Source organism: Ambystoma mexicanum, chromosome 11 (assembly GCF_040938575.1).
Source record: "Ambystoma mexicanum isolate Mex_15411 chromosome 11, UKY_AmexF1_1, whole genome shotgun sequence".
Classification (NCBI taxonomy): domain Eukaryota; kingdom Metazoa; phylum Chordata; class Amphibia; order Caudata; family Ambystomatidae; genus Ambystoma; species Ambystoma mexicanum.
This window is the reverse complement of record NC_090934.1, coordinates 1,269,534,073-1,269,558,443: the sequence shown is the minus strand read 5'-3', so window position 1 is coordinate 1,269,558,443 and position 24,371 is coordinate 1,269,534,073. Positions and strand designations below refer to the sequence as shown.

Sequence of the window (24,371 nt, the reverse complement as noted above, 5' to 3'; positions counted from 1 at the left end):
TCAGATGACCATTACGATTTGGCATTCCCAAGCAGGTTTTATAGACCATGGTTATATAATAATCATTCTTTTATAGCACGCTTAATGCCGGGGACAGGTTTCTATGCGCAAGGCTGGGATTCAAAACTGTGTTGCTATGTGTTGCCTTGCTTTGCTTTGCTTTCAAGACAAGCATTGCCCCTGAGCTCGCCTCCCGGCATTAATTCTGAGTATCGTCTTGTGAACTGAAACCACTTTAAGGCATGTGACAAATATTACATACCTTTAAACGTTTTTCTGATGCTTGCATCTGCTTAGATTTACATGTATTGCATAGGCCAACATCTAGCGGTTGGTACAGAGTACTGCATGAAATCGAAAAGGGACGTCGACAGGGCGTGTCTGTAATACTATCCCCTATATATTTTTCAACCACAATTCACTTTTCAGGTATAGCCCACCAGTGACTATTCCAAAAGTAAAGAATAGGCAGCTGGCAATGCAGTAAGACCTTTCTTTAATTCAGAAGTTTTATTTCCATTAAAGTCACCCAACATAGCATGTGCAGCACAGCTACATTCAAAGGAAGGCAGCAACACCAAATATTCTGAAAATAAGCAACAAAGACTGTGGAAATAGCATGGCCCACACCTCTCATTTGGCTACGCAAGCAAAACTGAACACCTCAAGCGCAACCTCCTCCCCAACCCACCCTCTACATTTTGGAGAAAGTTGTAACATATCAGACACATCTTCAGCTTCTGTGGAGAAATTGGCGGCACCAGCATCAGGGTCCTATGAGAGCAGACCGCGACAGCATTAGTGCACAGCCTCCTCCCCGCCAGTAGAATCATCTCCTACAAGAGCAAACTGTACTGAACCCCCAGGTGAACCTTTTCCTCCAATAGGAGAAATGAACCAGAATGCCCCCACCCCTTTAAAGGCTCCAACACTTACTTTAAGGACAGTGAGAAATCATTCTTGCTGGTCTCGCTGTTCCGCACCAGGTAGCTGGCTTCCCTGCACAACCGCAGAAGATTCTCTGCATCTATTCGGCTAATGGCACCATGGTACCAGCTGAAAGAGGAGAGAGCGAAGAAAGTTGGTCTTAAGGACAAGACAAAAGAAATTTCTTTATTAAAAAACATACTGACATGTTTTGAAACCAAGATCTTTAATGAAATAACCCCATGACAAAGTTACAGTAAAATGAAGAAAAAACGTTAGGACAGTTCCTCAAATATGGTTGAAGCATCAAGAAAGGGTTACATGGGAGTGGAAATAGAGGTGTGGGGCGGGTGAGGACAGACCAAGGGGAGAGTAGTCTGGGGTGTAGATATGTTTGGGCAGACCCAACCTGGATGAAGACCTGAGAGTAGTGGTCTAGAGTTGGAAAGGCATCAGAAGGAAGTTAAAGAGAGTAAGGAGCAGAGTGAAAAGGGCTGCTAAGAGAGAGGAGAAGGTTGTGATAAGCAGGGGGAGGTTGTAGAAAATAAAGGAGGGAAAAGACAGAGAGGTTTTGGAAATTGTGGAGGAGACTGTTACCAATGAGAAGAAGGTTTGTTAGGAGACATCAAGAGGAGATTGTGTTCACAAGGGAGAAGATTGGCGATAGTGTGGAGGAGTTCGGTGAACATAAATGGATGGAGGAGTTCTGGAAATTGTGGCGGAGACTAGTGATTGTGTGGATGAGGCAGGGAAACGGGAGAAGATGAGATTTGGAGGAGATGTTTGGATGTTGGAGAATATCAGGAGGTAGAAGGTGACCGGCCACAGGAGGATGGTGACACAGTGAGGAGGTGCATGGAAAGTATAAAGATGTTGGTAGAAGAGATCAAAACGCTGGAGTGTATACGGAGGAGGGAGAAGAACATTAGGGAATTCAAGAAATCAGACAGTTGTGGGTAAAATGTGAAGAACCTTCCAAACCTTGGTGACAAAGATTTGAACAGGTGGGTGGGGACTAGAGGGGCAGACAATTTAAGGAGGAGTTAAGAGAACAGCAGGTGAAGAAGACAGCCAGAAAAGGACAAGCAGGCTTGGATGTCCCTAGGCAGGTGTTAGGATGTCGGCAGAGGAACAAGTGCATTGCTCGAGATTACCTCAGGCCCAGAGGCTAACGAGGGCACTGAATCTCCTGGAACAGACCGGCCCATGAGATTCAGCCCTCAGAGACCAAAAGGACCCCCCTCTTCCATGATTCTGCAAACCCCCAGGAGAGTGGTTTCTACTGGAAATATTGGAGGGAGAACTGGATGCCTATGTCAGAGAAACTACAGCCCTAATTTTCCCTCCACCAAGAGGAGCAACAGACCCGTCAGGCCAAGGTAAAATAGGTCTGGTGACTTTGCAGGGTGGAGGAAACCCTAAAACAAAAGAGGTGGACTAGAATTGTGGTAATGGTTTGGGAAAAGCTGGAAACTTGCAGGAACTACAGCACCTCCCGCACGCCCACCCCAAAAACAGCCCTGGATCTATTGTTATTGACTTTTTGTTGAGCCCTTTACTGCACTAAGAGATTTTTTTGGGTTAAGATCCAAAGACACTACCAATAGCTTGGAAAGAATATACATGCTGACTACTTTGTTTGGTGAAGACCTGCATTATGCAACAGCCACTGCCTGCCATGAAATATTTCATATTCCAGGTCTCCCATGCAACAGTCTGTAGAAGCAAGTAATTCCACTGTTGCAGTAGTTGATATTTTTCTTTTCATGGTGAAAATCCCCTGCATTGGGGAGTGAATACAGGTTCCCCTTCTGTTCTAGATTAGGGGACAATCCAGAGAGAGACCAGGAGATTACAGCCAATGGGTGCTGATGGGCATGCACCGAGAGGGTCAATAGCCAGATCCGGGTTCCGTCCAGGCAGCCCCTGTGTTCCCCCATTACTTCACAGAGAATGCTGTTGTCTGGGGATCTGAACCACCTTTTCTATAAAGTTCGGCAAATGAACTGAGGAAATGGTGAGAACTTACCATGGACTACTGATTTGTGGGTACAGTAAGGTCAAGTTTAAGAGGTCTTGCAATGTCCTTTGAACAGCCAATGCATCAAATGACACTTGAATAAGCCAGTCATGTCAGACCAGGTACACAAGTTCCTTTCCTTACAATATGCGTGTGGCCACCGAAATAAGACCCTTTTGGAATACTTATTATAAGCCCATCATTTCAGATACAGGCCCCACCGATTCTTAAAGCATTTCAAGAATAGGCAGATGCAAGTAGAATTCTTGATTGTCTAAGCAGAGCTAACGTTCCCAAGTTGACAAATATATCAAATATCAGAACATTAAAGTACATACTCACGGCTAGCAAACCTAAAAGAGGGAAAATACATTGTATTATCTTTGTCAATGGGGCCTTCTTAAGCATTAACGAACGAGAGCTAGGCGATTAGACATCTGCATATTTTTGAAGGCCGAAAAAACAGAAAGTCGCAACCTTTCTCTGCTGTATCCAGCAAAACTCTGGCCAAATGCCTTGGACGAAACTGGCCTTGCCAACCTTCAAAAGGGGTAGAGCGAGTATTGTGCTATCAGGTTGGTTCTACACTTTGTTGATGGCGCCAGCAAGCATTCACTACCTCTGGCTGTGAAAATCCGGCTGTACAACACTTGCATTAGTTAATACATTGTTTTACAAAGACATTGGGTCGGCAGTGACGCAGCACATGCTTTCTCCTCTAGCCACTTATAGCTCAGGAGTGGAAAGGAGCACTAGACATGCCCTGGTGACACGCCATGCTGTCAACCCCAAAGATCAGAGACATTGCCCTATTGGGGTTCGAGCGGGCTTCATTTCTAAGGAGGCGCACCATTTATTTGCATGCAGTAATCCATATATTTAGTGTATTACTTCAAGGTGAGTGAGAGAGTGAGAGTGAGAGAGTGAGAGAGTGAGAGTGAGAGAGAGAGAGTGAGAGAGAGTGAGAGAGAGTGAGAGAGAGTGAGAGAGAGTGAGAGAGAGTGAGAGAGAGTGAGAGAGAGTGAGAGAGTGAGTGAGAGAGTGAGAGAGAGTGAGAGAGAGTGAGAGAGAGTGTGAGAGAGAGAGAGTGAGAGTGAGAGTGTGTGTGTGTTTTTTGTTTTTCTGTGACATGGGTGGCACAGTGACATAGGACTACCTTTTCATGGAGAGAAACGCATCCTCTATCCCAGTCACAGCGTACAGCATTGATCTGAAATATTTGGGCTCATTACAACATTGCCTGTATCTGGAAGGTAAATTACCATTACCGGCACTCGGTCCGTCAGAACGTCCAACAGATTACAAGTGCCGGATGGCGGCGTTAATTCCCGTTGGCGTTCCATTGGCCTCCTTGGGGGATTTTGCAGGTATTACAGGCGCCGGCCAAATTGTAATGAGCCCCATAGTCTTCTGCAGGCAGAGATTATGCCCCTGCCCCTTTAGGGGCTTTCCATGCTAACTCATGAATTATTTAAATTGGCAGTATCTTGGACTTGTTCGTACTTGAGCAAAGCACTATATAAAGGCTAAAAAAGTAAATACTTACAACTGGTTTTCTAAAGGCAGGGTGGGGTCTATTCTTTCTCCGATGGAGCCTGTGTGCTCCAGGCTTGGGTGCTTGGCTGATTTGAGGTTTCCACTCGAATGCCTGTGGGAGTGTCGGACCTTCTCCTCTTTGGATGGGGACATACGATTTTTATCCACACCGTCGAACTGAACTGGGGAGAAAAACAAGAACATGGCTATGACTTCATGGCCAAGTGGAGTTTGACAGGCACGGGTAATTTGGAGCAGGGCTAAGGTAAAAGGGACTGTGCAAGGACAAGTGAACAAAAGGCGCACCAAGAGTTATGTGAACCTCACAACCCACAACAGCACTGATGAGATGTCACCAGATGGCATTTACAAATGGAAATCAAAAAGTAAGGTCACTCGCTTATCAGACATCCAGGCAGTTTGAGGCAATATCACCCAATGTAATAGCCACGAGGGTGGTCCTTGTAGGTCATTATGAGGAATTACCACCCTGGAGGTACCAGTGAATCGCTGATCAAGGAATGAGCTCAACTGAGGCGAGGCAGCTTATACTTGAACAGCACAGTTGCCCTCCTGGCACCTTCATCTGCACAACACACCTCAAGCGAAGAGAAAGTAGGCGGGGCAGTAAAAGAGAATGCAAAAGAGAATGCAAGCAAAAAAGGGAACGCTGATATGGAATGAAAAAAGAAAGGAGATGGATACAGACATGGAAGGAAAAGCAATGGACAGAGAACGAAAGAACAAAAAGAAACACGAATTGACAATGCCAACAGTTTGGGCTTTTGTATAGGAACGGGAAAGGCACTGCTGTAGCGGTATTAACTGGCCATTGAAAGTAGCGGGTGCAAATGGTGCCAGTACCTGGGCATGTAATAGCAGTGCCTGGCAAATGCCGAATACATATACACAAGACAAAACTGTTGGCTTTGAAAATTATTGTTTTTAACAAGACTTCCGAGAAGGGCCTGCAGAGTGCCTATCCATCGATGACAGCAGTAGCATGGTTTACAGCTCCAATGAAGTAATTAACTCTTAGAAGACTGCTTTGAAAAAAACACAGGAAGGCACTTTCAGTGCAAAGTTTGGTGGTAAGGCTTGATTAAAGCAAGCTCAAAGAGTTCCCGTAAGGAGGTGTTTTGGGCGGGGATGGGTGGCACTGGCCATAGGGATTAGCATTGCCAGGGGCAGTCAATGGGTGGGCAAATAAAAAGCAACACCTATAAGCTTTATGTCCTTCCTATATGCCATTTCTCCCTAGCTGTAGACTATTGCAATAGTTTCGGCTTATAGGTGGTGCATGCGCCTCCTAATAGCCCAAATTAAAAGATGGCTAGAAGGGGAGAAACATTTGGGAGATGTTCAAATTATGCCAATCAAATAGCATTACATGTTTACATTTTGTGAACTGCGTAAACTTCAGTTATAGTGTTTCACTGCTGCAGTCATCAGTCAAGCTTACTGGTGCTTTGTAACAGAAGCCCAGCAGCCATGATATGCGTTTTGAAAACAGGCAAGGGTTGGATTAACTGTAAAATGGCGCCATACTTGAGCCAAATGGAGCGCTTATTTTGGGGGCCAATTGAAATGCTTTTAAAAATGAGTTGCTGTTCTCCAAAATGCCACTGGTAATTACCTCAATTTGTGTTAAAATGATGCACGTTTTGCCCTTTAAAAATTACCATTAAGGAGTTCTTCTGGCGTCATTGTAAATGAATGCTTGCTCAGAACTGCTAGATGGTGCTGTGAATCACAGTATGGGTTAAATCGTAGCCACCCTGTAAAAAAATAAGGCCCCAAAGGAAGCAGTCTGCTGGAATCCACCAGAGTAGGGTTCTCCCTTTGCACACTACTGGCAAACCCTGTAAAAAAATAAGGCCCCAAAGGAAGCAGTCTGCTGGAATCCACCAGAGTAGGGTTCTCCCTTTGCACACTACTGGCAAACCCACATGGGGTTCAGTTTCACAGGGCCTCACCACTGAGGTGTACCAGGAGTTTGGAGACTCAGTTTGCAAGTTTGGATTCTTTAGTGTGTGGTGCGCTATGTATAAATTAAATAAATAAAAATAAAGTGGTTTAGGTCTGGTAAGACCAATTGTATATTTTTTATTTATTTATTCATCTACCGGAGGAGTAATACTCTTATTTTTTATTTTTTTTTCAACAACACTTTATTGTTTTTCATATAAACATTAATAGCAAAAGTAACAATGCTTCACAATCAGCAGAAATTGTGATGTGATGGGAATGTGTTGCCAAGTTGCAGGGAGTATAACTGCACACAGCGGTGTATGTTTTGGACAAGTACCTGCACAGGGAAGGGCCTGTGCATTTTTTTTTTTGTTTTGTGTAGCACCCACATGCTGCCTTGCCACCAGTTCAAAGTGTGCACCACACAATGGAAATGGGCCTCAAGCCGATCGCCCACTGTGCATGTCGGGTCCTTTCATCAGCAGGGATGCATGTCCTTGCTTCTTCTGCATACACGTCGCCGCGTTTACCTCTTCAGACCTTTAGTACTTCTGCATTTTACTTCTTCTAACATTCACTTACTCATGGGGCGCACCCCTTTTCTTCCTAGCCCCAACCTTCCCCTCAAAGCTAACCATGGCATATCCATTGCGGCATTGACAATGTGTAGATGCAGGTGAAGTAACGCATGAAGCCGCACACGCATGAAGCCGCACACGCATGAAGCCGCACACAGACTAAGAAAACACGCGTAGAAGAACTTTTCTGGTGGAAGTAATGGGGGGGCACTCTTCTTCTGGAGCTTGACGGAGTACAGTGTGATGATGTTCAATTGGCAGGGCCTTGTCGGTCAGCAGAGGATGGCACTATCCTGGACTGGTCTAGCGTAGGGCGGAAGCAATGCTTCCTGTCCCCCACCTGAAAACCTAGGAGGCCCTAGGCATAGAACGTCTGCCAGTTCAAGCAGAAGAAGGCAATGTGGGACCACTCGCAAAACAAAGGGGTGTTGGGCCAGCTTTGCAAACGTGAAAAGGAAGAGGGGGGGTGTATTGGGATGAACCGCTGTATACCAAGGGGATGCCACATAACTACAGCATTTTGTGATGTACTTTGGGTAGTGTAGAGCGGGCAGAGGATATACTGTTGAAAGGAGAAGCATGTACCCTGAGCTGTGAGATGGTAGGGCACAGACTTCCATTTCACAGAAGAAAGGGGGATTGGTAGTTGAGCTTGGCAAAGTGCACCATTGTAGTCCTGTCCAAACCGAGGAGAGAAATAGGAACATCTGTAACCCCACGACACATGCACACAAAAGACCCCATTCCACAAAATATCATGTGGTTAAAAAGGCGGGGAGGAACAACAACACCCGTTTCAATTGCAAACAGAAGCAAAACGCGGTTCTACGTGAAAATGTCCCCAGGGGAAAAGTTCCCAAATAGGTGACTTTTTCCCCTGCACCCCTAAAAGCCTTTCCCCACATGTTCTAGGAAAGTAATTCATAACTATTCTAACCGAGTGCTAGAATACTTGGAGAAAGTGCTTTATTTACGTGGGAGTGCAAATATGGGGAAATGTCGCACTTCCAGGAGACATTTCCATAGGTGATTATCACTGGATATCGAAAATAACTGAGCACGGCGGCAGTGGACGTAAGGGGCGTGAGAAGGGACCAAAGACTGGTCACATGAAATCACACCTCACAAAACATTACCTGGCACTGTGCCTGAGAAACAGACTATCTTCAAAAGGACTCTCTCTGGACTCATCACAGGACCATAACTGCTCCTACACAGAGCTCTGGGCCACTGTCCCCCCCAGACCCCTAAAGTCTAAAACTAATTTTCTGGTATTGCCCCAAGGACACGTCTCTAAATTTGGACAAGGGTTTGAGGGGCGGAGTAGGACTTCATCAAAGTCAATCAAGTGTTGGAACTTTGAGTAGCGCAATTCTGCGTGCAATTGTGCTGGTTTCCCCCACCTCCATCCCCGCCGGTGCTATACTCTTCCAAGTCCCCAATCCCTCAAACAGAATCAAGGGGATTAAGTCTGCCCAAAAAGGCTACAGACAACAGATTGATCAAACAATGTCCAACACCACACCCGCACAGGGCTCTGGAAGCAACATCTTGATCCACTAGAGCAGAGGTCTTCAAACTGTGGGGCGTGCCCCCCAAGGGGGGGCACGGCCGCATCCCAGGGGGGGACGCCAGAGCCCAGCATGAAATGTAAAAAAAAAATATATATATATATTTTTTTTAGATTGGAGGAAATGGGAAGGGGCAGCTCACATGGTCAGACTGGACCATAAAACGGTCTTAGGCACCAATGAAAAAATAGCCAGCAGTTGCAAATGGATATTCAGTTCTTTAGTCACAGACTATTTGAATAGTACCCAATGGGTTGTTTTTCGTTCAAATGTAAACAAATTGTGATATTTAAAGACTATTTATAACAATGGTCAAAACTACTAGCTGCATAGTGAAGTAACTCCTCAAACTGGCCCACATTGGCCAAAAAATTGGCCCATTTTGACTGGCCTACACTAGCATTTTGCATTTTTGGTATGGTCATCGCACCTATTACCCTATAGGCCTGTCCAAGCCTGGCGGCAGATCCATAATGGGTGAAGGGGTGTCCACCCACTGGCCCCCTCACCCATTATGGAGGAGCCGAGGAGCCAGCCCAGTGAAACACTGAGCACTCCCTAAACTGCTTTTTCCAGCTGAGGGAGTGCTCCTGGGCTGGCTGAACTGTCAAAGGGAAACACTGTTTGCCTTTGATAGTTCAGTTCCCCAGCCGCACTTGATCACTGAGCCATGCAAGGCTGGGGGAGTTTTGCTTCACCAGCCTTGAATAGCTCATTGGAAATGCTGGCTGGGGCACTGTATGTATATATGTGTGAGGGGCTGCTCCTGCGCCTCATCGCACATACGGGCAGAGCAACCTGGAGCGGGGCATTTTAGAAACCACGCGCAGGCCCCTGCAGAAGGTACTTTTACGGCGATTTATTTTTTATTTAAATGTGTCTGGATGTGTGTATGCTTGTGTTATGGGAGCAGGATGGGCGGCAGCACTGGGATAGTGGTGGGATTAGGGTGGGGAGAGCCCAGGGTCTGTACTGGGAGTAGGGTGCGGCGACGGCACGAAAAAGTTCATAGCGATTTCTACATACTGTCCATCTGGCACTTTTGGGGGGGCCCGGCCTGCCCAAACTTTGCTCAGGGGGGACCCAGGCCAAAACAGTTTGAAGACCACTGCACTAGAGACACACACAGGGTGTACATTCCAAGCAGTTTTCCTGCCCAATCCATTCCAGAAAACCAGAGGAGAACCAGGGTCCTCAAGAGGGCGAACCTGAGCACACATCCAAGCAACAAGTCCCCTGACGCGACTGCTCCAACACCTCACTAAGTGTTTACCGTAATCCTAACTCAAGTCTGTTTTGCAACTCTTATTCTGGTAAAAACGTCAAAAATCAATGTCTCTTATCAGAAATTAGACACACAAATCACTTAAGTGCCTATAATAGCGAATGGGCCAGCATTTGCCTTGATAAGTGCGAGAGCAGGCAGGGCGTACAATGATTTCCTACGTAACCCAGGTCGAAAATACATTAAATACATTAAAGCAATCCCTCCCCCACCCCCAAAACCTTCCCCACCAAGTGGAGGATCAGCCGAACCCCAAGAGTGGCAGCCCGATATGAACCCGGACTGGGGCAGGCAGCGCACTCAGCAACCCGGCTTGGCCCGGGAAGGCCAGTGAAGATTAAAGGCTATTCACTGAAGAAAAATATTTAATGCAGGCGGAGATGTTGGTGCGCGCAGTCTGTCAATGCCCGGCCTCCGCCGCGTGACAGGAATCAAAGAGCACGGCGGAGGAGGGGGTGGGGGGGGAGGGGGTTGCGGGTAGAGCCCATCCTTGGGTACTGCTGGGGGAATCGTACACATTTCCAGTTTCACTTGCACTCAGGTGACCTTTGAGGTTTCCACCTCGGTTATTTAACTTGGGTTCCCAACATGGCTCTGGATATACTTCACCCTTTCTAGAGTCCCCCAATATGACCTCACGCCTGCAGTTACTATGCCAATCAGCATTATTTTGAGTGAGGGCTGATCAAAGGATCGCAATTTCAAAGCTTTACACCTCTAATCAAGACCACTTCATGCTTTCCATCTTTTGCAATCTTTGGAAAAACAAAGGCAGCAAAGACCATTCTCGCCCACTGCGGGCACAATAAACGCCTCTAATTAAACACAGGGTTGCAAACTTTCTTAACTGTGCCCACAGAAATGTAATTCTATAGCTCGGGCTGAATAATAAAAATACCAGGTTTTATATAGTGCTTCAAGCTGGATTCATCCCTCTACTAAGCACTGTAATAACAGCTATTACCCAATAATGTATCAATCTCCAAGCATGGGTGGTCGAGTCGACCCTGATGGCCTTCACACTAGTGAAGTGCGGGCTGGCCCAATGCCAGTGGCAAGCGCTTGATCCAGGAGCTATAGAATCACACTGAATGAAAAACAAAAGTGGCACTTAAGGCACTCATTTATTATTGTCCACTTCATGTACATTTCCTGGTCTAGATTCTGTTCCTCCAGATTTGCAATTGTTGCTATAATCCAGGTTTTGTTAATTTCTCGGTTAATAAAAAGATTGAAATAAAAAAAACACTGGTTCAAACCACGTTCTGTCAGATTTTTACATGATTAGCACCTGTGCTGCTCGAGCACAAGGGGTTGAAGACTGGCTGTGATCAGCGTGAGAGGGATCTGGTCATTTAACAGTAAAGCAGTGTTAGGATCACTTTCCTTGGCTTTGCTTGCGTTCATTAGAAGCTAGTTTCACTGTTCAAGAGATGGAATCCACCCAACCAGGGCCAGCCCTCGTTATGACCCGTCGCAAAGAGCAGTGGTGGCAGGCGTGGACCCCAGCTTCTGCAATCAACTCCCAAGTACCTGAGATCCTTCTCCAAGGATCGCGTGGGGCGCCCGCATGCTGCACTCTATAGACTGGAACATCGCAGCCCATTTACGCCTTTAGCGCAATGCAACCCTATGCAGAATTGCAGTCTTGCAGTAACCAGCCTGAAGACAGATCCCTCTTTTTTGTTATTTCAATCATGAACCTTTTACACAATCCATCATAGAAATAGCAAAGATGGCATCCTTATATAAGAAAAGAGAACCTCCATACCAAGAAAAAGAAAAGCAAAAAAAAAAAAAAGTAAACGGACGAAAATAAATAAATAAATAAAAGAACACAAAGAATGACCTTTCTCATATCAATCTCTTCTCGGGCATCCTAAATTAAAACCTAAGCATGTCTTATGACTTCATTTATGGAAAATGAGCACTATAAAGCATAAAGTCGCTAGTCCCCAAGATATCGGGTGGTCTCATTATTTTATCACAAACTTCCTCAATGGTAAGCGCTCCGACTTCATGAGTGACCCAAATAGGTGAGGCCGGATAATCCTTAGGGCTTGACACCCCAAAATCAGGTGGCGTAGAGACTCTACTTTCCCCCAATCGATACAGAAGCAAAACATTCTATTTTGTCGGGGAGAGTGGTTCCTTGCGCCCACTATGGAAGCAAGACGATGCGTAGCAACACAGGTTTCGATCCCTGGGTCTGCGCTTAGAAACCTCTGGGTATTAAGCGCGCTATAAATAAACAAATAAATAAATAAATAAATAATATGTGACCCCAACAGTCTGCACCACCACCCAAGCAAACGTCTTGCCATCACTGCCGCCTGGCATCCATTTGTGATTGAGATGTAGCTTATTGTGCAGCAAACTGCAGATCACAGCGGCAATGCTCTAAGAAGTTTCAAGAAGCTGTTGATGCTGTTTTTTTTCCGGAATGATGGAAAGTCTGGCCCAAGCTGTTGTTCGTTTTGTGACTTATTGAACACCGATATTTATGCAGTTTTTCGGGTATTTTCTGGAGTTCACAGATGTCTCACTGGGGGTAGAATTTGAGTCCCTTTCTTTTCATGAGAATGCACACAAACGACTGCATGTGTCAACGCCTTTAGAAACTGAATCAAAGAGGCACCCCTTAACCCCATGATCAGGGAAGCAGTGACCCGAGACATAAAAGGTCTGTGTAAAGGGCACCCTGGGGCAAGTGGCGCGATATATAAGAATCCAAATAAATAAATAAATAAATAAATAAAGCATTATGTTGAGAGACTTTAACTGGGTTTAATACTCTAAAAGAAACCTTTATTAGACCCAACAGCAAGATGCATGCTCGATTACACTACATTTGCTCCCAAATGGGAGGGAGGTATTTAATGGCCCCCCCCACATTGCTGAAGTGGCTGTGCACAAATGAGGTATAGTAGGGGCCTGTTCAACCAAAAATAGTCACGCTGATATTTCAGAAAACATTCAAATGATCATCGGTGAGCTGGGGTGCAGGTTTGGGTATTGGGGGGGGGGGGGGTGGGGGTTCCGAGAATCTCACTGTGCCCTTCAGGTTTAGATTGGAGAAAAGCTGCACGTAAAACGAGCCCCTAGTTCGCATTTGTATGCACCCAAAACCTGCAGCTCTGCAGACCCCTGGCGTGACTGATCGCAGGCCTCTGCGGCTCGTTTGCCCACAGCAGCTGCGCAGGGCGCCAATAGGCCTCGTGCTCCCTTAATCACGCAGGGAAGCCAGGGCTGCGCTCCCTCCGATTTATATGCACGTCAATGCTTGAGCGGTAATCCCCGCTAAATACTGGAAATGCTACAGTGTATAAGCAGCGATTGATGGGCATATGTTGAGCAGTAGGTGCATGCTGCCTGTCTGACACATGGCACAGCCACTGACCACAATTCAGGGTACTGCAACCGGGGTAGGCACCAGTGCTGCTCACATGGGTTAGCGCTGCTCCCCACCCCGCATATCTGGTGCGTCCCTCTATGTGCCGTCCCCACCGCGCGGCGCAGCCACCACTGCTCCCTAGCCACAGCAGCTACTACTTCCAGTCGGTGCGCAGCCTTGACTTCCTTCCTCAGGACCCATCCAATGTTCTGCATACACCATGTCCATGCTACTTCTAGCTCCTCCAGATCCCCTCTGCACCAGCCGATTGTCTTTCTTGCTCACACCCTAGAGGACCTGTCCCTCACTGCCCCATTATAGACTGGTGGCAAACCTCACCAATTCCCAGCCCCACCTTCACTCCTCCCCCAACCACATCATCACTAAATAGGCCTTCACCACCATCAACCACAGCGCAGCCAACCCACTCTCCCAATCAGCGGCCTGCTCACCTGCCATCAAAACCACCACTCCCAACCAGATGACGGCAGATCTCCCATGACACGCCTCACTCTTGTTCCTCAAAAGGGGGTCCACGGAGTGCCTTATCTGCATAGCTATCAGCACAGCCACCAATCTTCTTGGTTACCCACCAACCTCACAGCACAGCAAGCATGCACATCCCCAACACAGAACACAAGCTTGCAACCTGCGGCTGTCCAGGTGTTTTGGGCTGAGGCTTCCATGATCCCTCACCACTGACTATGCAGGGTAGGAATGATGGGAGTTTTGCATCTGGGAATCCACAAGTTGCAGAGCCCGGGCATACAAGCTGAATACCTGAACTACACGATTCGCTGCACAGCCACCTAGCACAACTTTCTCTTCAATGGCAGCAAAACACCCAAGCAACATTTAGCAACACAATAAAGAAGGAAAATCTTTACTACCACGGCAAATACCACATCCTTGCTTATTGATTAAATTGAGTACTATTTCCATGAATAGCCGTCTTCCACCAGATGTACTCCTCCCTGGCTAAAATCCACAGACTATCCAACCAGAGCCCCCCCCCCCCCCCCCCTATGCATTAGATGTAGATCTGACATGGCTGACTTTATCCATGTTGCCTGTACGCCCCTTCTGGGATGGCATTAAGGATACTATGCCTGAAATGTTAGAAGCCCATAATTTACGCCCCCCACAAAACATGGCTCCATGCCCTACATGGGCTGGGCTCAGAGGGCAATGTGAAATTGAGAGCAATGGCCACAGTAGAGGCCAGGTTAATGATTGCAAGGACTTGGGGGCAACACAGACCTCCCTCCTACGGCGAATGGTCCAACTATATGAATATGTGTGAGAAGAAAGAGTCCCTGTACAAGGGCAGCAGGCCAAATGTTAGCTGACTCCCCCTCAGAAGTTATGTGATCCAGGCCCAAGACGGATCACGCCCCAGTACCTCAGGTGACAATCCAATAGCACGTACCCCCCTCCTCCCTCCGGGAAGTAGCGCTTGTTTGTGGACCCCTCCCTTGACAATATGAGAAGGTGAACTTGCTGCTTTGTTTTTCCTTTCTCCATTTTGTGTTATTCATATGTTCATTGTCTCCATCACAATACTTTGTTTGATCTTGGCACTTCCGTTTGGGGCCTGGCGGGTATGCATCGGGGTCGTTATTCCTTTTTGGACATGTCGTTTCGATCACTGACATGATGTATTTGTATCTACGCCTATGTTTCTTACCAACCAAAACCGAATAAAGAACGTTTAAAAATAAAACCAAACAAACAAAAAAAATGGAGTAATAACACAGATTACTGCAGTGGCTAGAAGCGGGAGAATTTGGCATCAAGGGGCATACAAAAACGTACTATTCTTGGTCCCATCACTGCCTACTTTATTTGCATTCACGACCAGCAATTTTGCGCTCGACCCGCAGCAGCGCAAGCCCCAGACAAATACATGAAGCTTTGCGTCCAACGTGTTAACATGATTGCGCATCGAAAGCGCATCATGAGTAATGGCACCGATGAAGCAGAGGGGAGGAATCCCTTTTCATTTTTTGCGGGTTAATAATCAGTTTTAATGAATTTAAAATCATTTGGGATTATTTTGTAAATAGGATTAAATGTGCTTTTTTATATGTAATTATTTTTGTCTCATTTGTTTTTATATTACATACTATGTAAATTATGTACTGTTCGATACTGACATTTTGTGAAAGGGTTATTTTTTTTACCCAAAACACACAACAAAGTAATCCTTTTCTACGGCGGCCCCCAAACAGATCCCACTCTTTTGGACTCTACAATGGATTTAATGTCAACCATCGCAGCAGGCCAATGATTAAGTGATCTGTATCATTTAATTTTATTCTGAAGTTGTATAACCCGCCAAACTATAAACCAATGATCCTCAAACAGTGGTGTTGGACTAGCCCCCTTTGAGGGGTGGGGGCAGGAGGATGATTTGGTGGGCTAGAGAGGTGGGGGCTGTAAGGCCCCTTCAAATGGGACAACGGTAACTGTATTTAATACACAGCCTAGACACATAACCACTGGGGGAGGGTACACATAACCCCTGGGGGGAGAGCCCCCGCCAACATTATTTGTATTCTGGGGGAGAGGTAGCATAAAAAAGAATGGAAACCACTGTTACGATTAAGAAGGCTACTCTGTGGCTGCACGCATGGTTAGCTTGCCTCATTGCCCAGTTAATGTGTCTCATGGACAAGCCCTCTTAAGAAAAACTCACGACTCAGCTTTTTTTAATTGGATGAGGTTAGTTTCCATTTTCAATGAGTCTCGCTCTGCTACTTCCAATTAGGGAGCCCTGAAGGGATCCGATCTACAGCCAGAGCGCGAGAGAGGATGGTTTAAACAAGGGGTGGTGGATGGGGAGGGAGTGCAGGCTAGCTGGATTGCTGCACGCTCCGCGCTCCTCGATCTCGGACCTGCTTTGTGGAGCAGTATGGTAGAGTCAGGCCTTCTCAAGCTAGTGTTGAAGTGTTTACCATCCCCAACTCTCCCACCCCCCCTCCCCCATCAACCTGCGGTGTAGCAGCACGACAAACAGAAGGGGTATATGCCTAATGGAATAAGTAAGAGGTTTTTTGAGGACACATGGAGCTTCAAGAAGCAATCAGAGGAAAGGCGACTTGTGAAGTCTTCCTTGGAAAACATTCATGGGATCCTGCATCTTCATTTCAGGCAATAGAACATTGGGATAGTCTGGAGAAGACCTACTATTGCTAGATGGACCAGCCAGAGGACTTTGAAGCCTAATCTTCTGCTAAGCTGCGAGAGCATAAGATATACTATCACGAGGGCTTGCAATGTCAAGGATCAGTTCTACAAAGAAATGAGCCACTACCCGGGTCTCGCAAATGATGACGTAGAGGACAGTTTAGTTAAAATTAGACCTCGTACCATCTACTGGAACTACCTCCAATTTCCGTATATGCCAATTATGTTGCTCCATCGCTGGATGGTACAGGGGACAGGGAACATCTTCCAGGATCCTAGTTTCAGGGCCATTGCTTCAATTATCAGATCAAAGGTTGACAGCTGAAGGAGCCTCCATACAAAGGGTTGCAAGCACTCAAGGCGGGTGGAGCTATAGTTTTACAGATGGAACCGATGAAACCTTTAGTCCTTTTACATAGACACTCAAATCACATAGTTCTTGAAATGACTGTCTTAAAACAAGTTTTAATAATTGTAATTGGTATATCACGCCTAACACCCAGAGGTATTAAGCGCAGACCCGGGGATCGAACCTGGGTTGCTCCACGTCGTCTTGCTTCAAAGACGAGCACGTGAGACGATGCAATGCTCTCAAGAGGTGTTGGATGCAATGCTTTTAGAAGACACCTGAACCCCTTTGTGAACACAGCTCTGGAAGGCGAGTTTAGGTTGTTGTTGTGCTGGTACTCGCGCCAAGGTGCCCTCTGGTGTACGTGCGCGTTACAAATTCACCTAACATAACAAATTGGAGGCTAGTGAGCATGTACAACTTCATGCTGTGGCCCATGAAGAGAAACCATGGCATTTGCGTACACGACGTGGCCTCTTATTAACATGAAACAGCAGGCGTTCCACTGACATAGCACGCTGCTGTGCCTCCTCAGTCACGTGTCCATTCAGAAGGCTGACATGTTGAAACGTTACAGATGGATTTATTTACCCATAGCTGGTCTGCCCCTTCTCCCTCTTGGCCCTGCACCACTATCCACTCCTTTAAATCTGCACTAATATTCCACCTCCTTAATCAAGAATGAGCACGCTCTGCTTCCACACTTCCCCTCCCGAATTAACCTGCCACCAATTCCAATGTACGTACTAGCCTGCGTATATAAATGTATTCAGATCTTTTGGCCTAAAGTAATGTCTGTCCTGTTCCTGAGCGAAGTTTCAATGTTTTCTGGAATTTCAACTGGTCGATCAATCATCCCCTCTCCTGCAGGCACGCCATCAGTCTCAGCATTGCCTTTTTGAAAGCGTTCCTGGGGGTAAAATGCCTGCATCTTCAATAGAATACAAATACGTACAAATACAAGACCTATTATGCAGTAGATACAAATGAATGATACTGATGAGCTCGAACAGTGCACAATAGCATCATGCACGGGGTTACAGCATTGAGGAGGATGGTAAGAGAAATGGAGAAAAGACTGCTCAACAGCGCACGCCTTTGGATAAACTGCCAAACTGTGCAATGGAGTACATGCTTTTAAACCAGCTTGATGGTCTTGCAATCCCAATATGAATGCAAACGACATTTGTTTGAACGCGGCAGTTGTGCGCAGGGCTGACGAAACTCTGTCAATCACAAACCAAAATACAAAAAAGTAGACCATCGACAGACATGCTGTCCAACTCCATGCCCCAAGGGCCCGAATCCTGACGGGTTTTCAGGAAATCCCTCATTAATATTAATGAGAAAAATGTGCATGATTTAGAATCATTCTATGCAAATATGTCATGAATATTAATGAGGGGTTTCCTGAAAATCTGACATGTTTTCGACCCTTGAGGCCTGGAGTTGGATAACCCTAATAAACCATCCCATTTTACAGTACTACCCAGTAGCAAATCAGTCCTCAAGGGTGACAAGGAGAGTCATGGTTGGTGTGGTGGCAACTCTATTTACAGGTTAGGAGGTACCCAGGAATGCCATGAAAGGTGGTTGGGAAGGCTATGAAGAAGGACATAAGGAGTTGTGGACATTGAGGTGTGCCATGGGGGTTACCCAAATGGATCGTTTACAAATGATCGTATGGTAAATCTGACCGAATTCGGCCAGTACCATTCGATCGTTTGTAAACGATCAGTTTGGGTAATCACTACCAAACATGGGGAGCATGGGGAGCAGGGGTTGCAGGGGTGTCCCCCGCTCCCCATGTTTGGCAGTGATGGCCTTTGGGGGGTGTTGGGGGTGTCCCCGGCTTCCAGAGGTTTGGAGGCAAGGGATAAAAAAAAAGAAAAGCTGACCCTGCAGTGTCGGATCTGACCCGTGTAGGAGGGACGGATCCGACGCCGCAGGGTCACAAACAAAGCGGAAGCCAAAAAGGTAAGTAGGGGGTAGGTGAGGAGTGTTTTGGGGCCAGTGGGGGGTTTAAATTTGGCCCGATTTGGCCACAGCAAAATTCTCTTCACTGCCAAATTTATCACAGTCAATTTGTCCGCAAACAATTGTGCCACGGGCAAATCGTATACATCAGGGCCATAACAGTGGACAACAAGGAGGACCAGGAACAGAGGCACAAGGGCTTCTTGGAAGGACACAAGGGTGCAGAAAAAGAGGGTCAATGGGAGTGTGCATGAGGAGAAAATCTGGGGAGGAAAGGATGGCAGAGAGGAGGGCAACTGATGGGGGCCACAAGGGCAGAGGTGAGGAAAGCCACTAACGAGGAGAAGATCATCAGATGGGGGGAGAAGGAAGGACACAGGGTGTAAGGGAGAGAGGACAGCCACTAGCAGGAGGGCAATGGATGACCAAGTGTGTGGAGAGCAGATATTACTGCACATCAGTAAAACGGTGCACACGGCACTCACTCGCCCCATGTTACCCGTTACACTTTGCATTTTACAGAGTGGAAAGAAACGGTCTGTAAAAGGGCGGACGGTCCATCCTCCTTCGATCCCCCGCCACGACTCAAGCGTAACAATACTGTTTCCAACACTCACCATGGCATCTTCCCAGAGCCTCGCGCAAGAAATAACATATTGATCCCTCACCAATTACAGCTTTTCCCCTTTCCGAGAGAGCTCAGTGGCTGGCCAGTGCGATAATCCCCCGGGTTGCCAGAGGGCCTTATTGCACTGGAGAACTCTTTCCTGAACCAACACTGGCAAATTAATCAAAACTGCCTCCCCGAAGGCTCTGCGCTAATCAAGAGTAATGCCCACATCCTCCCTCGGGGGGGAATGGCGGGGGCATTGATGCATGCCACAGAAGTCCTTTGCGAAGATGAAACGGAGGGCCTCTGCATGAAATGCATCTCACTCCCCTGCACGTGGTCAAGACAGGCGATTTTAGTCTAGACACACAGTGGACTTGCAGCACTTACCCGTAGTTCTGTAGCAGACCAGGCCCTTTAAGCTTCATGACAGAACAGTTTCACAAGCACGGAAAACACCTAACCACGTCAAAGTCATTGCAAGACATTTGTATGAGGAAACTGCCCCCCTAATATGCAGCTGAGAAGAAAGAAACCACGTGAGTCTGCAAACAGAACACCCACCCGGTCAGCTCTCATCAAGATCAGGGTTCCAAATTGGGGGGAGCTATTTAGCTCTTGCTTGTAGCCTAGAAGAGCCTGGGTAGCTTCACACCAGAAGCGTAAAGAGGGTAGGGCCTGAGCGGGCAAGGCCCACTTCAAATCTTAAAATTCCCACTCAGCAGCGCTGTGTGGGCATTTACAGATGTCAATGTCACTGCGGTGGGCCCAACTACATTAGCTTCAGGCCCCACTTGTTAGACAATCCTGGATACACCTCTGCTTCACAGCAGGAGCTACTTTTGTCTTCCGAGCCCAACTGAAGCCAAACAAACCTAAGTGAATTTAACTGTGCATTTGGGACCATCTGTAAATAAATATTAGGACACATGTCTACATTTAAAGCAGAAGGGACCATAAATAATGGACAAAATGATGTTTACATCTTGGAAGTTAGATTTGCGGAACGCTATGTACTAGCTCCTCTTCCCCCAGTGGTAGCTCCGTGTCAAAGGCTGATGCTGGATACCTAGGAGCTGCTTTTGGCTCCTGCTTATCCAATCTTAATTTCGAGCCCTGTAGATGCAAGGTGTGTGTAGGAATTTTCACTGTAGATAACCCACACTCCACTATGAACCCCAGTCTTGCTTTCCCTGACCTATAGATGGATTTAGTGAATAAGCAGGCCGCTCTGCTGAGCCTTTTCAAGTAATAGTGCTCATTCTGCATAATAATCTTGAGCAGGATGTGATCAGCCTGTCACTTGGCAAATATTTGCAGCGATGTGTCCAAGAAACCATTCCAACATCAAATCATTCCCATTGAGGCATAGGACAAGCAATCGTTATGCCATCACTGAGACTTGGTTCTCAGATTCCCCCCAGACCCGCTACCCAGAGCAAAGACCAATTTCAGGATTGCTGGTGGCGTCACCGTGATTTTCTCTCAAGCCACTAGCTGCAAGGAGATGCCTGGATCCAATCAACTTCTTTAGGCGCGTACTGGTGACACATGGTACTGGCTCCACACAGACTTCATGGAGACCGACATGTATTAACCCCTACGTTACTGTTATCCCGATGGAGCTTCACAATCACGCCCTGTCTCCACTGACCCGATCAACTCAATCTTGAAGAAAGGATGCATCCAACATCAAGGTGCACAACCTCTCAGATTTAATTTCAATAGTGATTCACACTACCATATATTGCCACAAAGTCACACCATTCACACAGGAACACCCCAATGTACTGGACCACCCCCAACCCCCATCAATTCCCATCATGGCACACTGAATTTCCCATCATGCACTGCCAGCCGCTCCGCTGGTTCCAAACATGGCACAGTGCTAAATGCCATCTATTGACCTCAACCACTCATCCATCACCAAACTCACCCCGGATGTCCATTGCTACAGGAAAGAAAACCAAGTCTCAAATCCCTCAATTGTCGTGTGTCCCGTGCCCTGGATGCTGTGGCATCCCTCGAGCAACATCATCTCAACTCCAATGAAGCTGTCACACAAAGGTATGGTTCTTCTATGAAGATCTAAGAGCTATGAATGGCCAAGCCTGGTCACTCTACAACCAACCACTTATGCCACGTCCACAATAAAAAAGGAAGAAAAAGCTCAATTTCAGTCTTTGATGGAAGCTAAATCAGGGTTTCTATTTTACTACCTTCCAAGTTGCCAAAATTCACCGTTTAGGTCTCAATACACCCTATTGACAGTTTCCCCACCTACGGAACCTCAAAGTTAATTTCATCCGTAAGGTGCAAGGCTCTTCTCCAATACTATAAACAATGCATACCCCAATCTCCAATATACGCTAGACTTGCCACATTCCACTCTACTCCGACAAAACACCAAGCAAAGGCACATTCGTCATTACCCTAGTTGAAAACTGACTTAAGTCTTCATTGTATTTTTGCACTTGTAGAACGGGCCATTGTGTACAAAGAGGAAACGCACTCCGCTGCCTCTGTGCAGGATAAAAAATGTGAACACCATGCAAATTAGGACAATTGCGACCACGAGACAACTAAATGAGGATGTCAGAGCTGATCGACACGGATACAATACGGCTGTGCTACATGGTACATAACTAGCCTCTAGAGCCAGCACTATATACTCTTGCAGCTCAGCTTCATGGATTAGGATCTTTGGGAGACCAAGACCGGAGGACTATCCGCATTTGTATTATTTATCTCGGCAAGACTTGGATGCACCGCTTTTAAATCTACGGTCTATCAAAGCTTCTCATACACTTTCTGGGACTATGGGGGCATACAGATAGATAATCAACCTGATCCAGGATTCAAAAGGTGCATGTTGAATATAGGCCAAGTTTATCATTCTAATCTTCCTGGCTTCCACTGGAAAAAAGCCACCTTCCAGGTTAACCTTCAGGAATTGATCACTTGTGAGAAACATTATCATTTCGCTATAATTACTACACATAGACACCATCATTATTTGCGACCGATGTTTTTTCCTTGGAAGACAATATTTAGAAGAAGAAATAAAAATGCGAAAAATACTTTCTTGTTGGCCATGGTTCCAGTCGCAGATGTACTCTTCAGTTTGTTTCCATTTTTTCTTTTGGGACTTTGCGTCTAGCAAATTAAATGTTGCCAGTGTGATGACCTGTAGCTGTCCAATGGAGAATACATTTTATATGCATTTAAATCTCAAATGACCATGAGAATATGCCCAGCCATGGGGTTGATGCCATTTTGTTTAACTTGGTGACCCATAATTCAGAATCCAACTTCTCAGAAGTTGCTTTCAGGAAACATTCGATTTCCACATGGCTTTGCATTGCCCAAGTTCTCAGAACCTGAGATTCTGTTAGACCGACTTCCACAGCTTCTATAGCCATCACTCTTTTGTAAGACAGACAATTGTCTGTAGGAATAAGTTGTAACCAGCACTCATTTATCAATAATTTATTTTATTTGGTTATTTGTAACATGCTTAATACCCAGAGGTTTAAAGACGAGCATGTTGCCCCTGAGCTATCCGCCTGAGACACTGTCCCCAGACAATAACACTGCTTCTCTTTTGCAGGCAATCTCTGGGTGGAGCAGACCATGGTCTACATTTAGAAGCACGCTCTCCGTGGTTTGGGGAATATGAAGGAGCGTTTTACAGAGCCTCCTCTGCATTGTGGCCAAAGGTTCTGCGTTTCCTTGGAGGCCTTACATTTCCGCACTACAGCTATCTCGCGTCACAGCAAGCATCTCTGGTAGGAAAGTGATCACATAGGACACACTAAGTCAGGGAGTATAACAGTACCCTTGAGGCCTCATCCAGTCCTTTCTACGTACAGCAGCAGTAAAATATGTACTTTCCAGTCAAGAGGCCTGGAAACCCTTAGGCTGGGGCATCTGAAGGGGATCCCTTCATCAATAAGGTGGTCTTCCAATACGGGTTCCTGCATCATGCAGCTTCCCCAGCTCATCCTTGTACCTTATCTTTGCTGATCTGGATGTTCTTTACAGCATTATTTTACCATTTTGTTCATAAGTTGTGTTGAGGCCTTGGGAGTCCATGCCAGGGTTTCCTGTTGGTTCACTGACCGTGATTACTAAGTGGTAATTTACCACAACATAATTACTTTGAAATTTCATTGAAAAAATATAGGTATTTGTGGGTAGGGGTTAAAAAGCAGGTGGCGAGGGTTTGGGGTAGGGGCAGTAATGAAGGTAAAGGAGGTTATGAAGGTGGCTCCCCCAAATTTAAAAATACAAATATATATTTTTTTAAAGGGGAAAAAAAAGTAAAAGAAAACGATGACAAATTTCGAAGGAAATCACTTTGTGGCAAAGTACCATAAAGTCATTACTGTCAGCGAATTGACAAGGATCCCCATGCCAGTGGTCCTTCCAGGTGGTAAAGCAATCAGTCGGAGCACCCACATACATCAACAGAGATATCTTAACCAGTGCCCCTCTATCCCCTCCAGAGTGACTGAATGAGCAACTGGATAAGTGGGCATTCTCCCTTGTTAAAAAAAAGGCAAACCTTGTTTAATCGTCATCATTGTATTTGGGGGGGGAGATATACAGCGTTTTTGCAATTTACTTCCCCCGTGCCCTTTTTGAGAACTCCTACCTACTTGAAGGCAGTGCATACTTTCTAGTGGTAATTGACAGCCATTGATGGTTGGTGAGGGGGCGTCCAGTAGCTGTCGACACATTCGGAACACCACTTCCGCAGCAATCCCCAAGGATGCCTACGTATATGGACCACCATGTCTTACAATCACCAGTTAGCAAATTGAAAGGCCCAGCACTGCGGCAGGAATTCCCGTCCTCCCAGAAGTCAAAGGTTAAATTACTTAAAACAAAACACTAAAAACAAAAAAAAAGGGAGAATAAAACAAGAACTGTTCTCTTAAGCCTAAGACTTGACAGGTAAG

The 24,371-nt window shown here is 46.2% G+C and overlaps 1 protein-coding gene across 2 annotated transcripts in view; it reads right to left on the bottom strand.

The window, feature by feature from the left end:
- Positions 1-24,371, bottom strand: part of SHF (Src homology 2 domain containing F) — a 423,558-nt gene that overhangs the window by 70,211 nt on the left and 328,976 nt on the right. For both annotated transcript variants that reach the window (XM_069624724.1, XM_069624725.1), the window contains 2 exons: positions 4,494-4,665; positions 937-1,056 (listed from right to left, as the gene is read on the bottom strand). In XM_069624724.1, the coding sequence (XP_069480825.1) occupies positions 937-1,056; positions 4,494-4,665 (292 nt within the window). The remainder of the gene's footprint in view (positions 1-936; positions 1,057-4,493; positions 4,666-24,371) is intronic.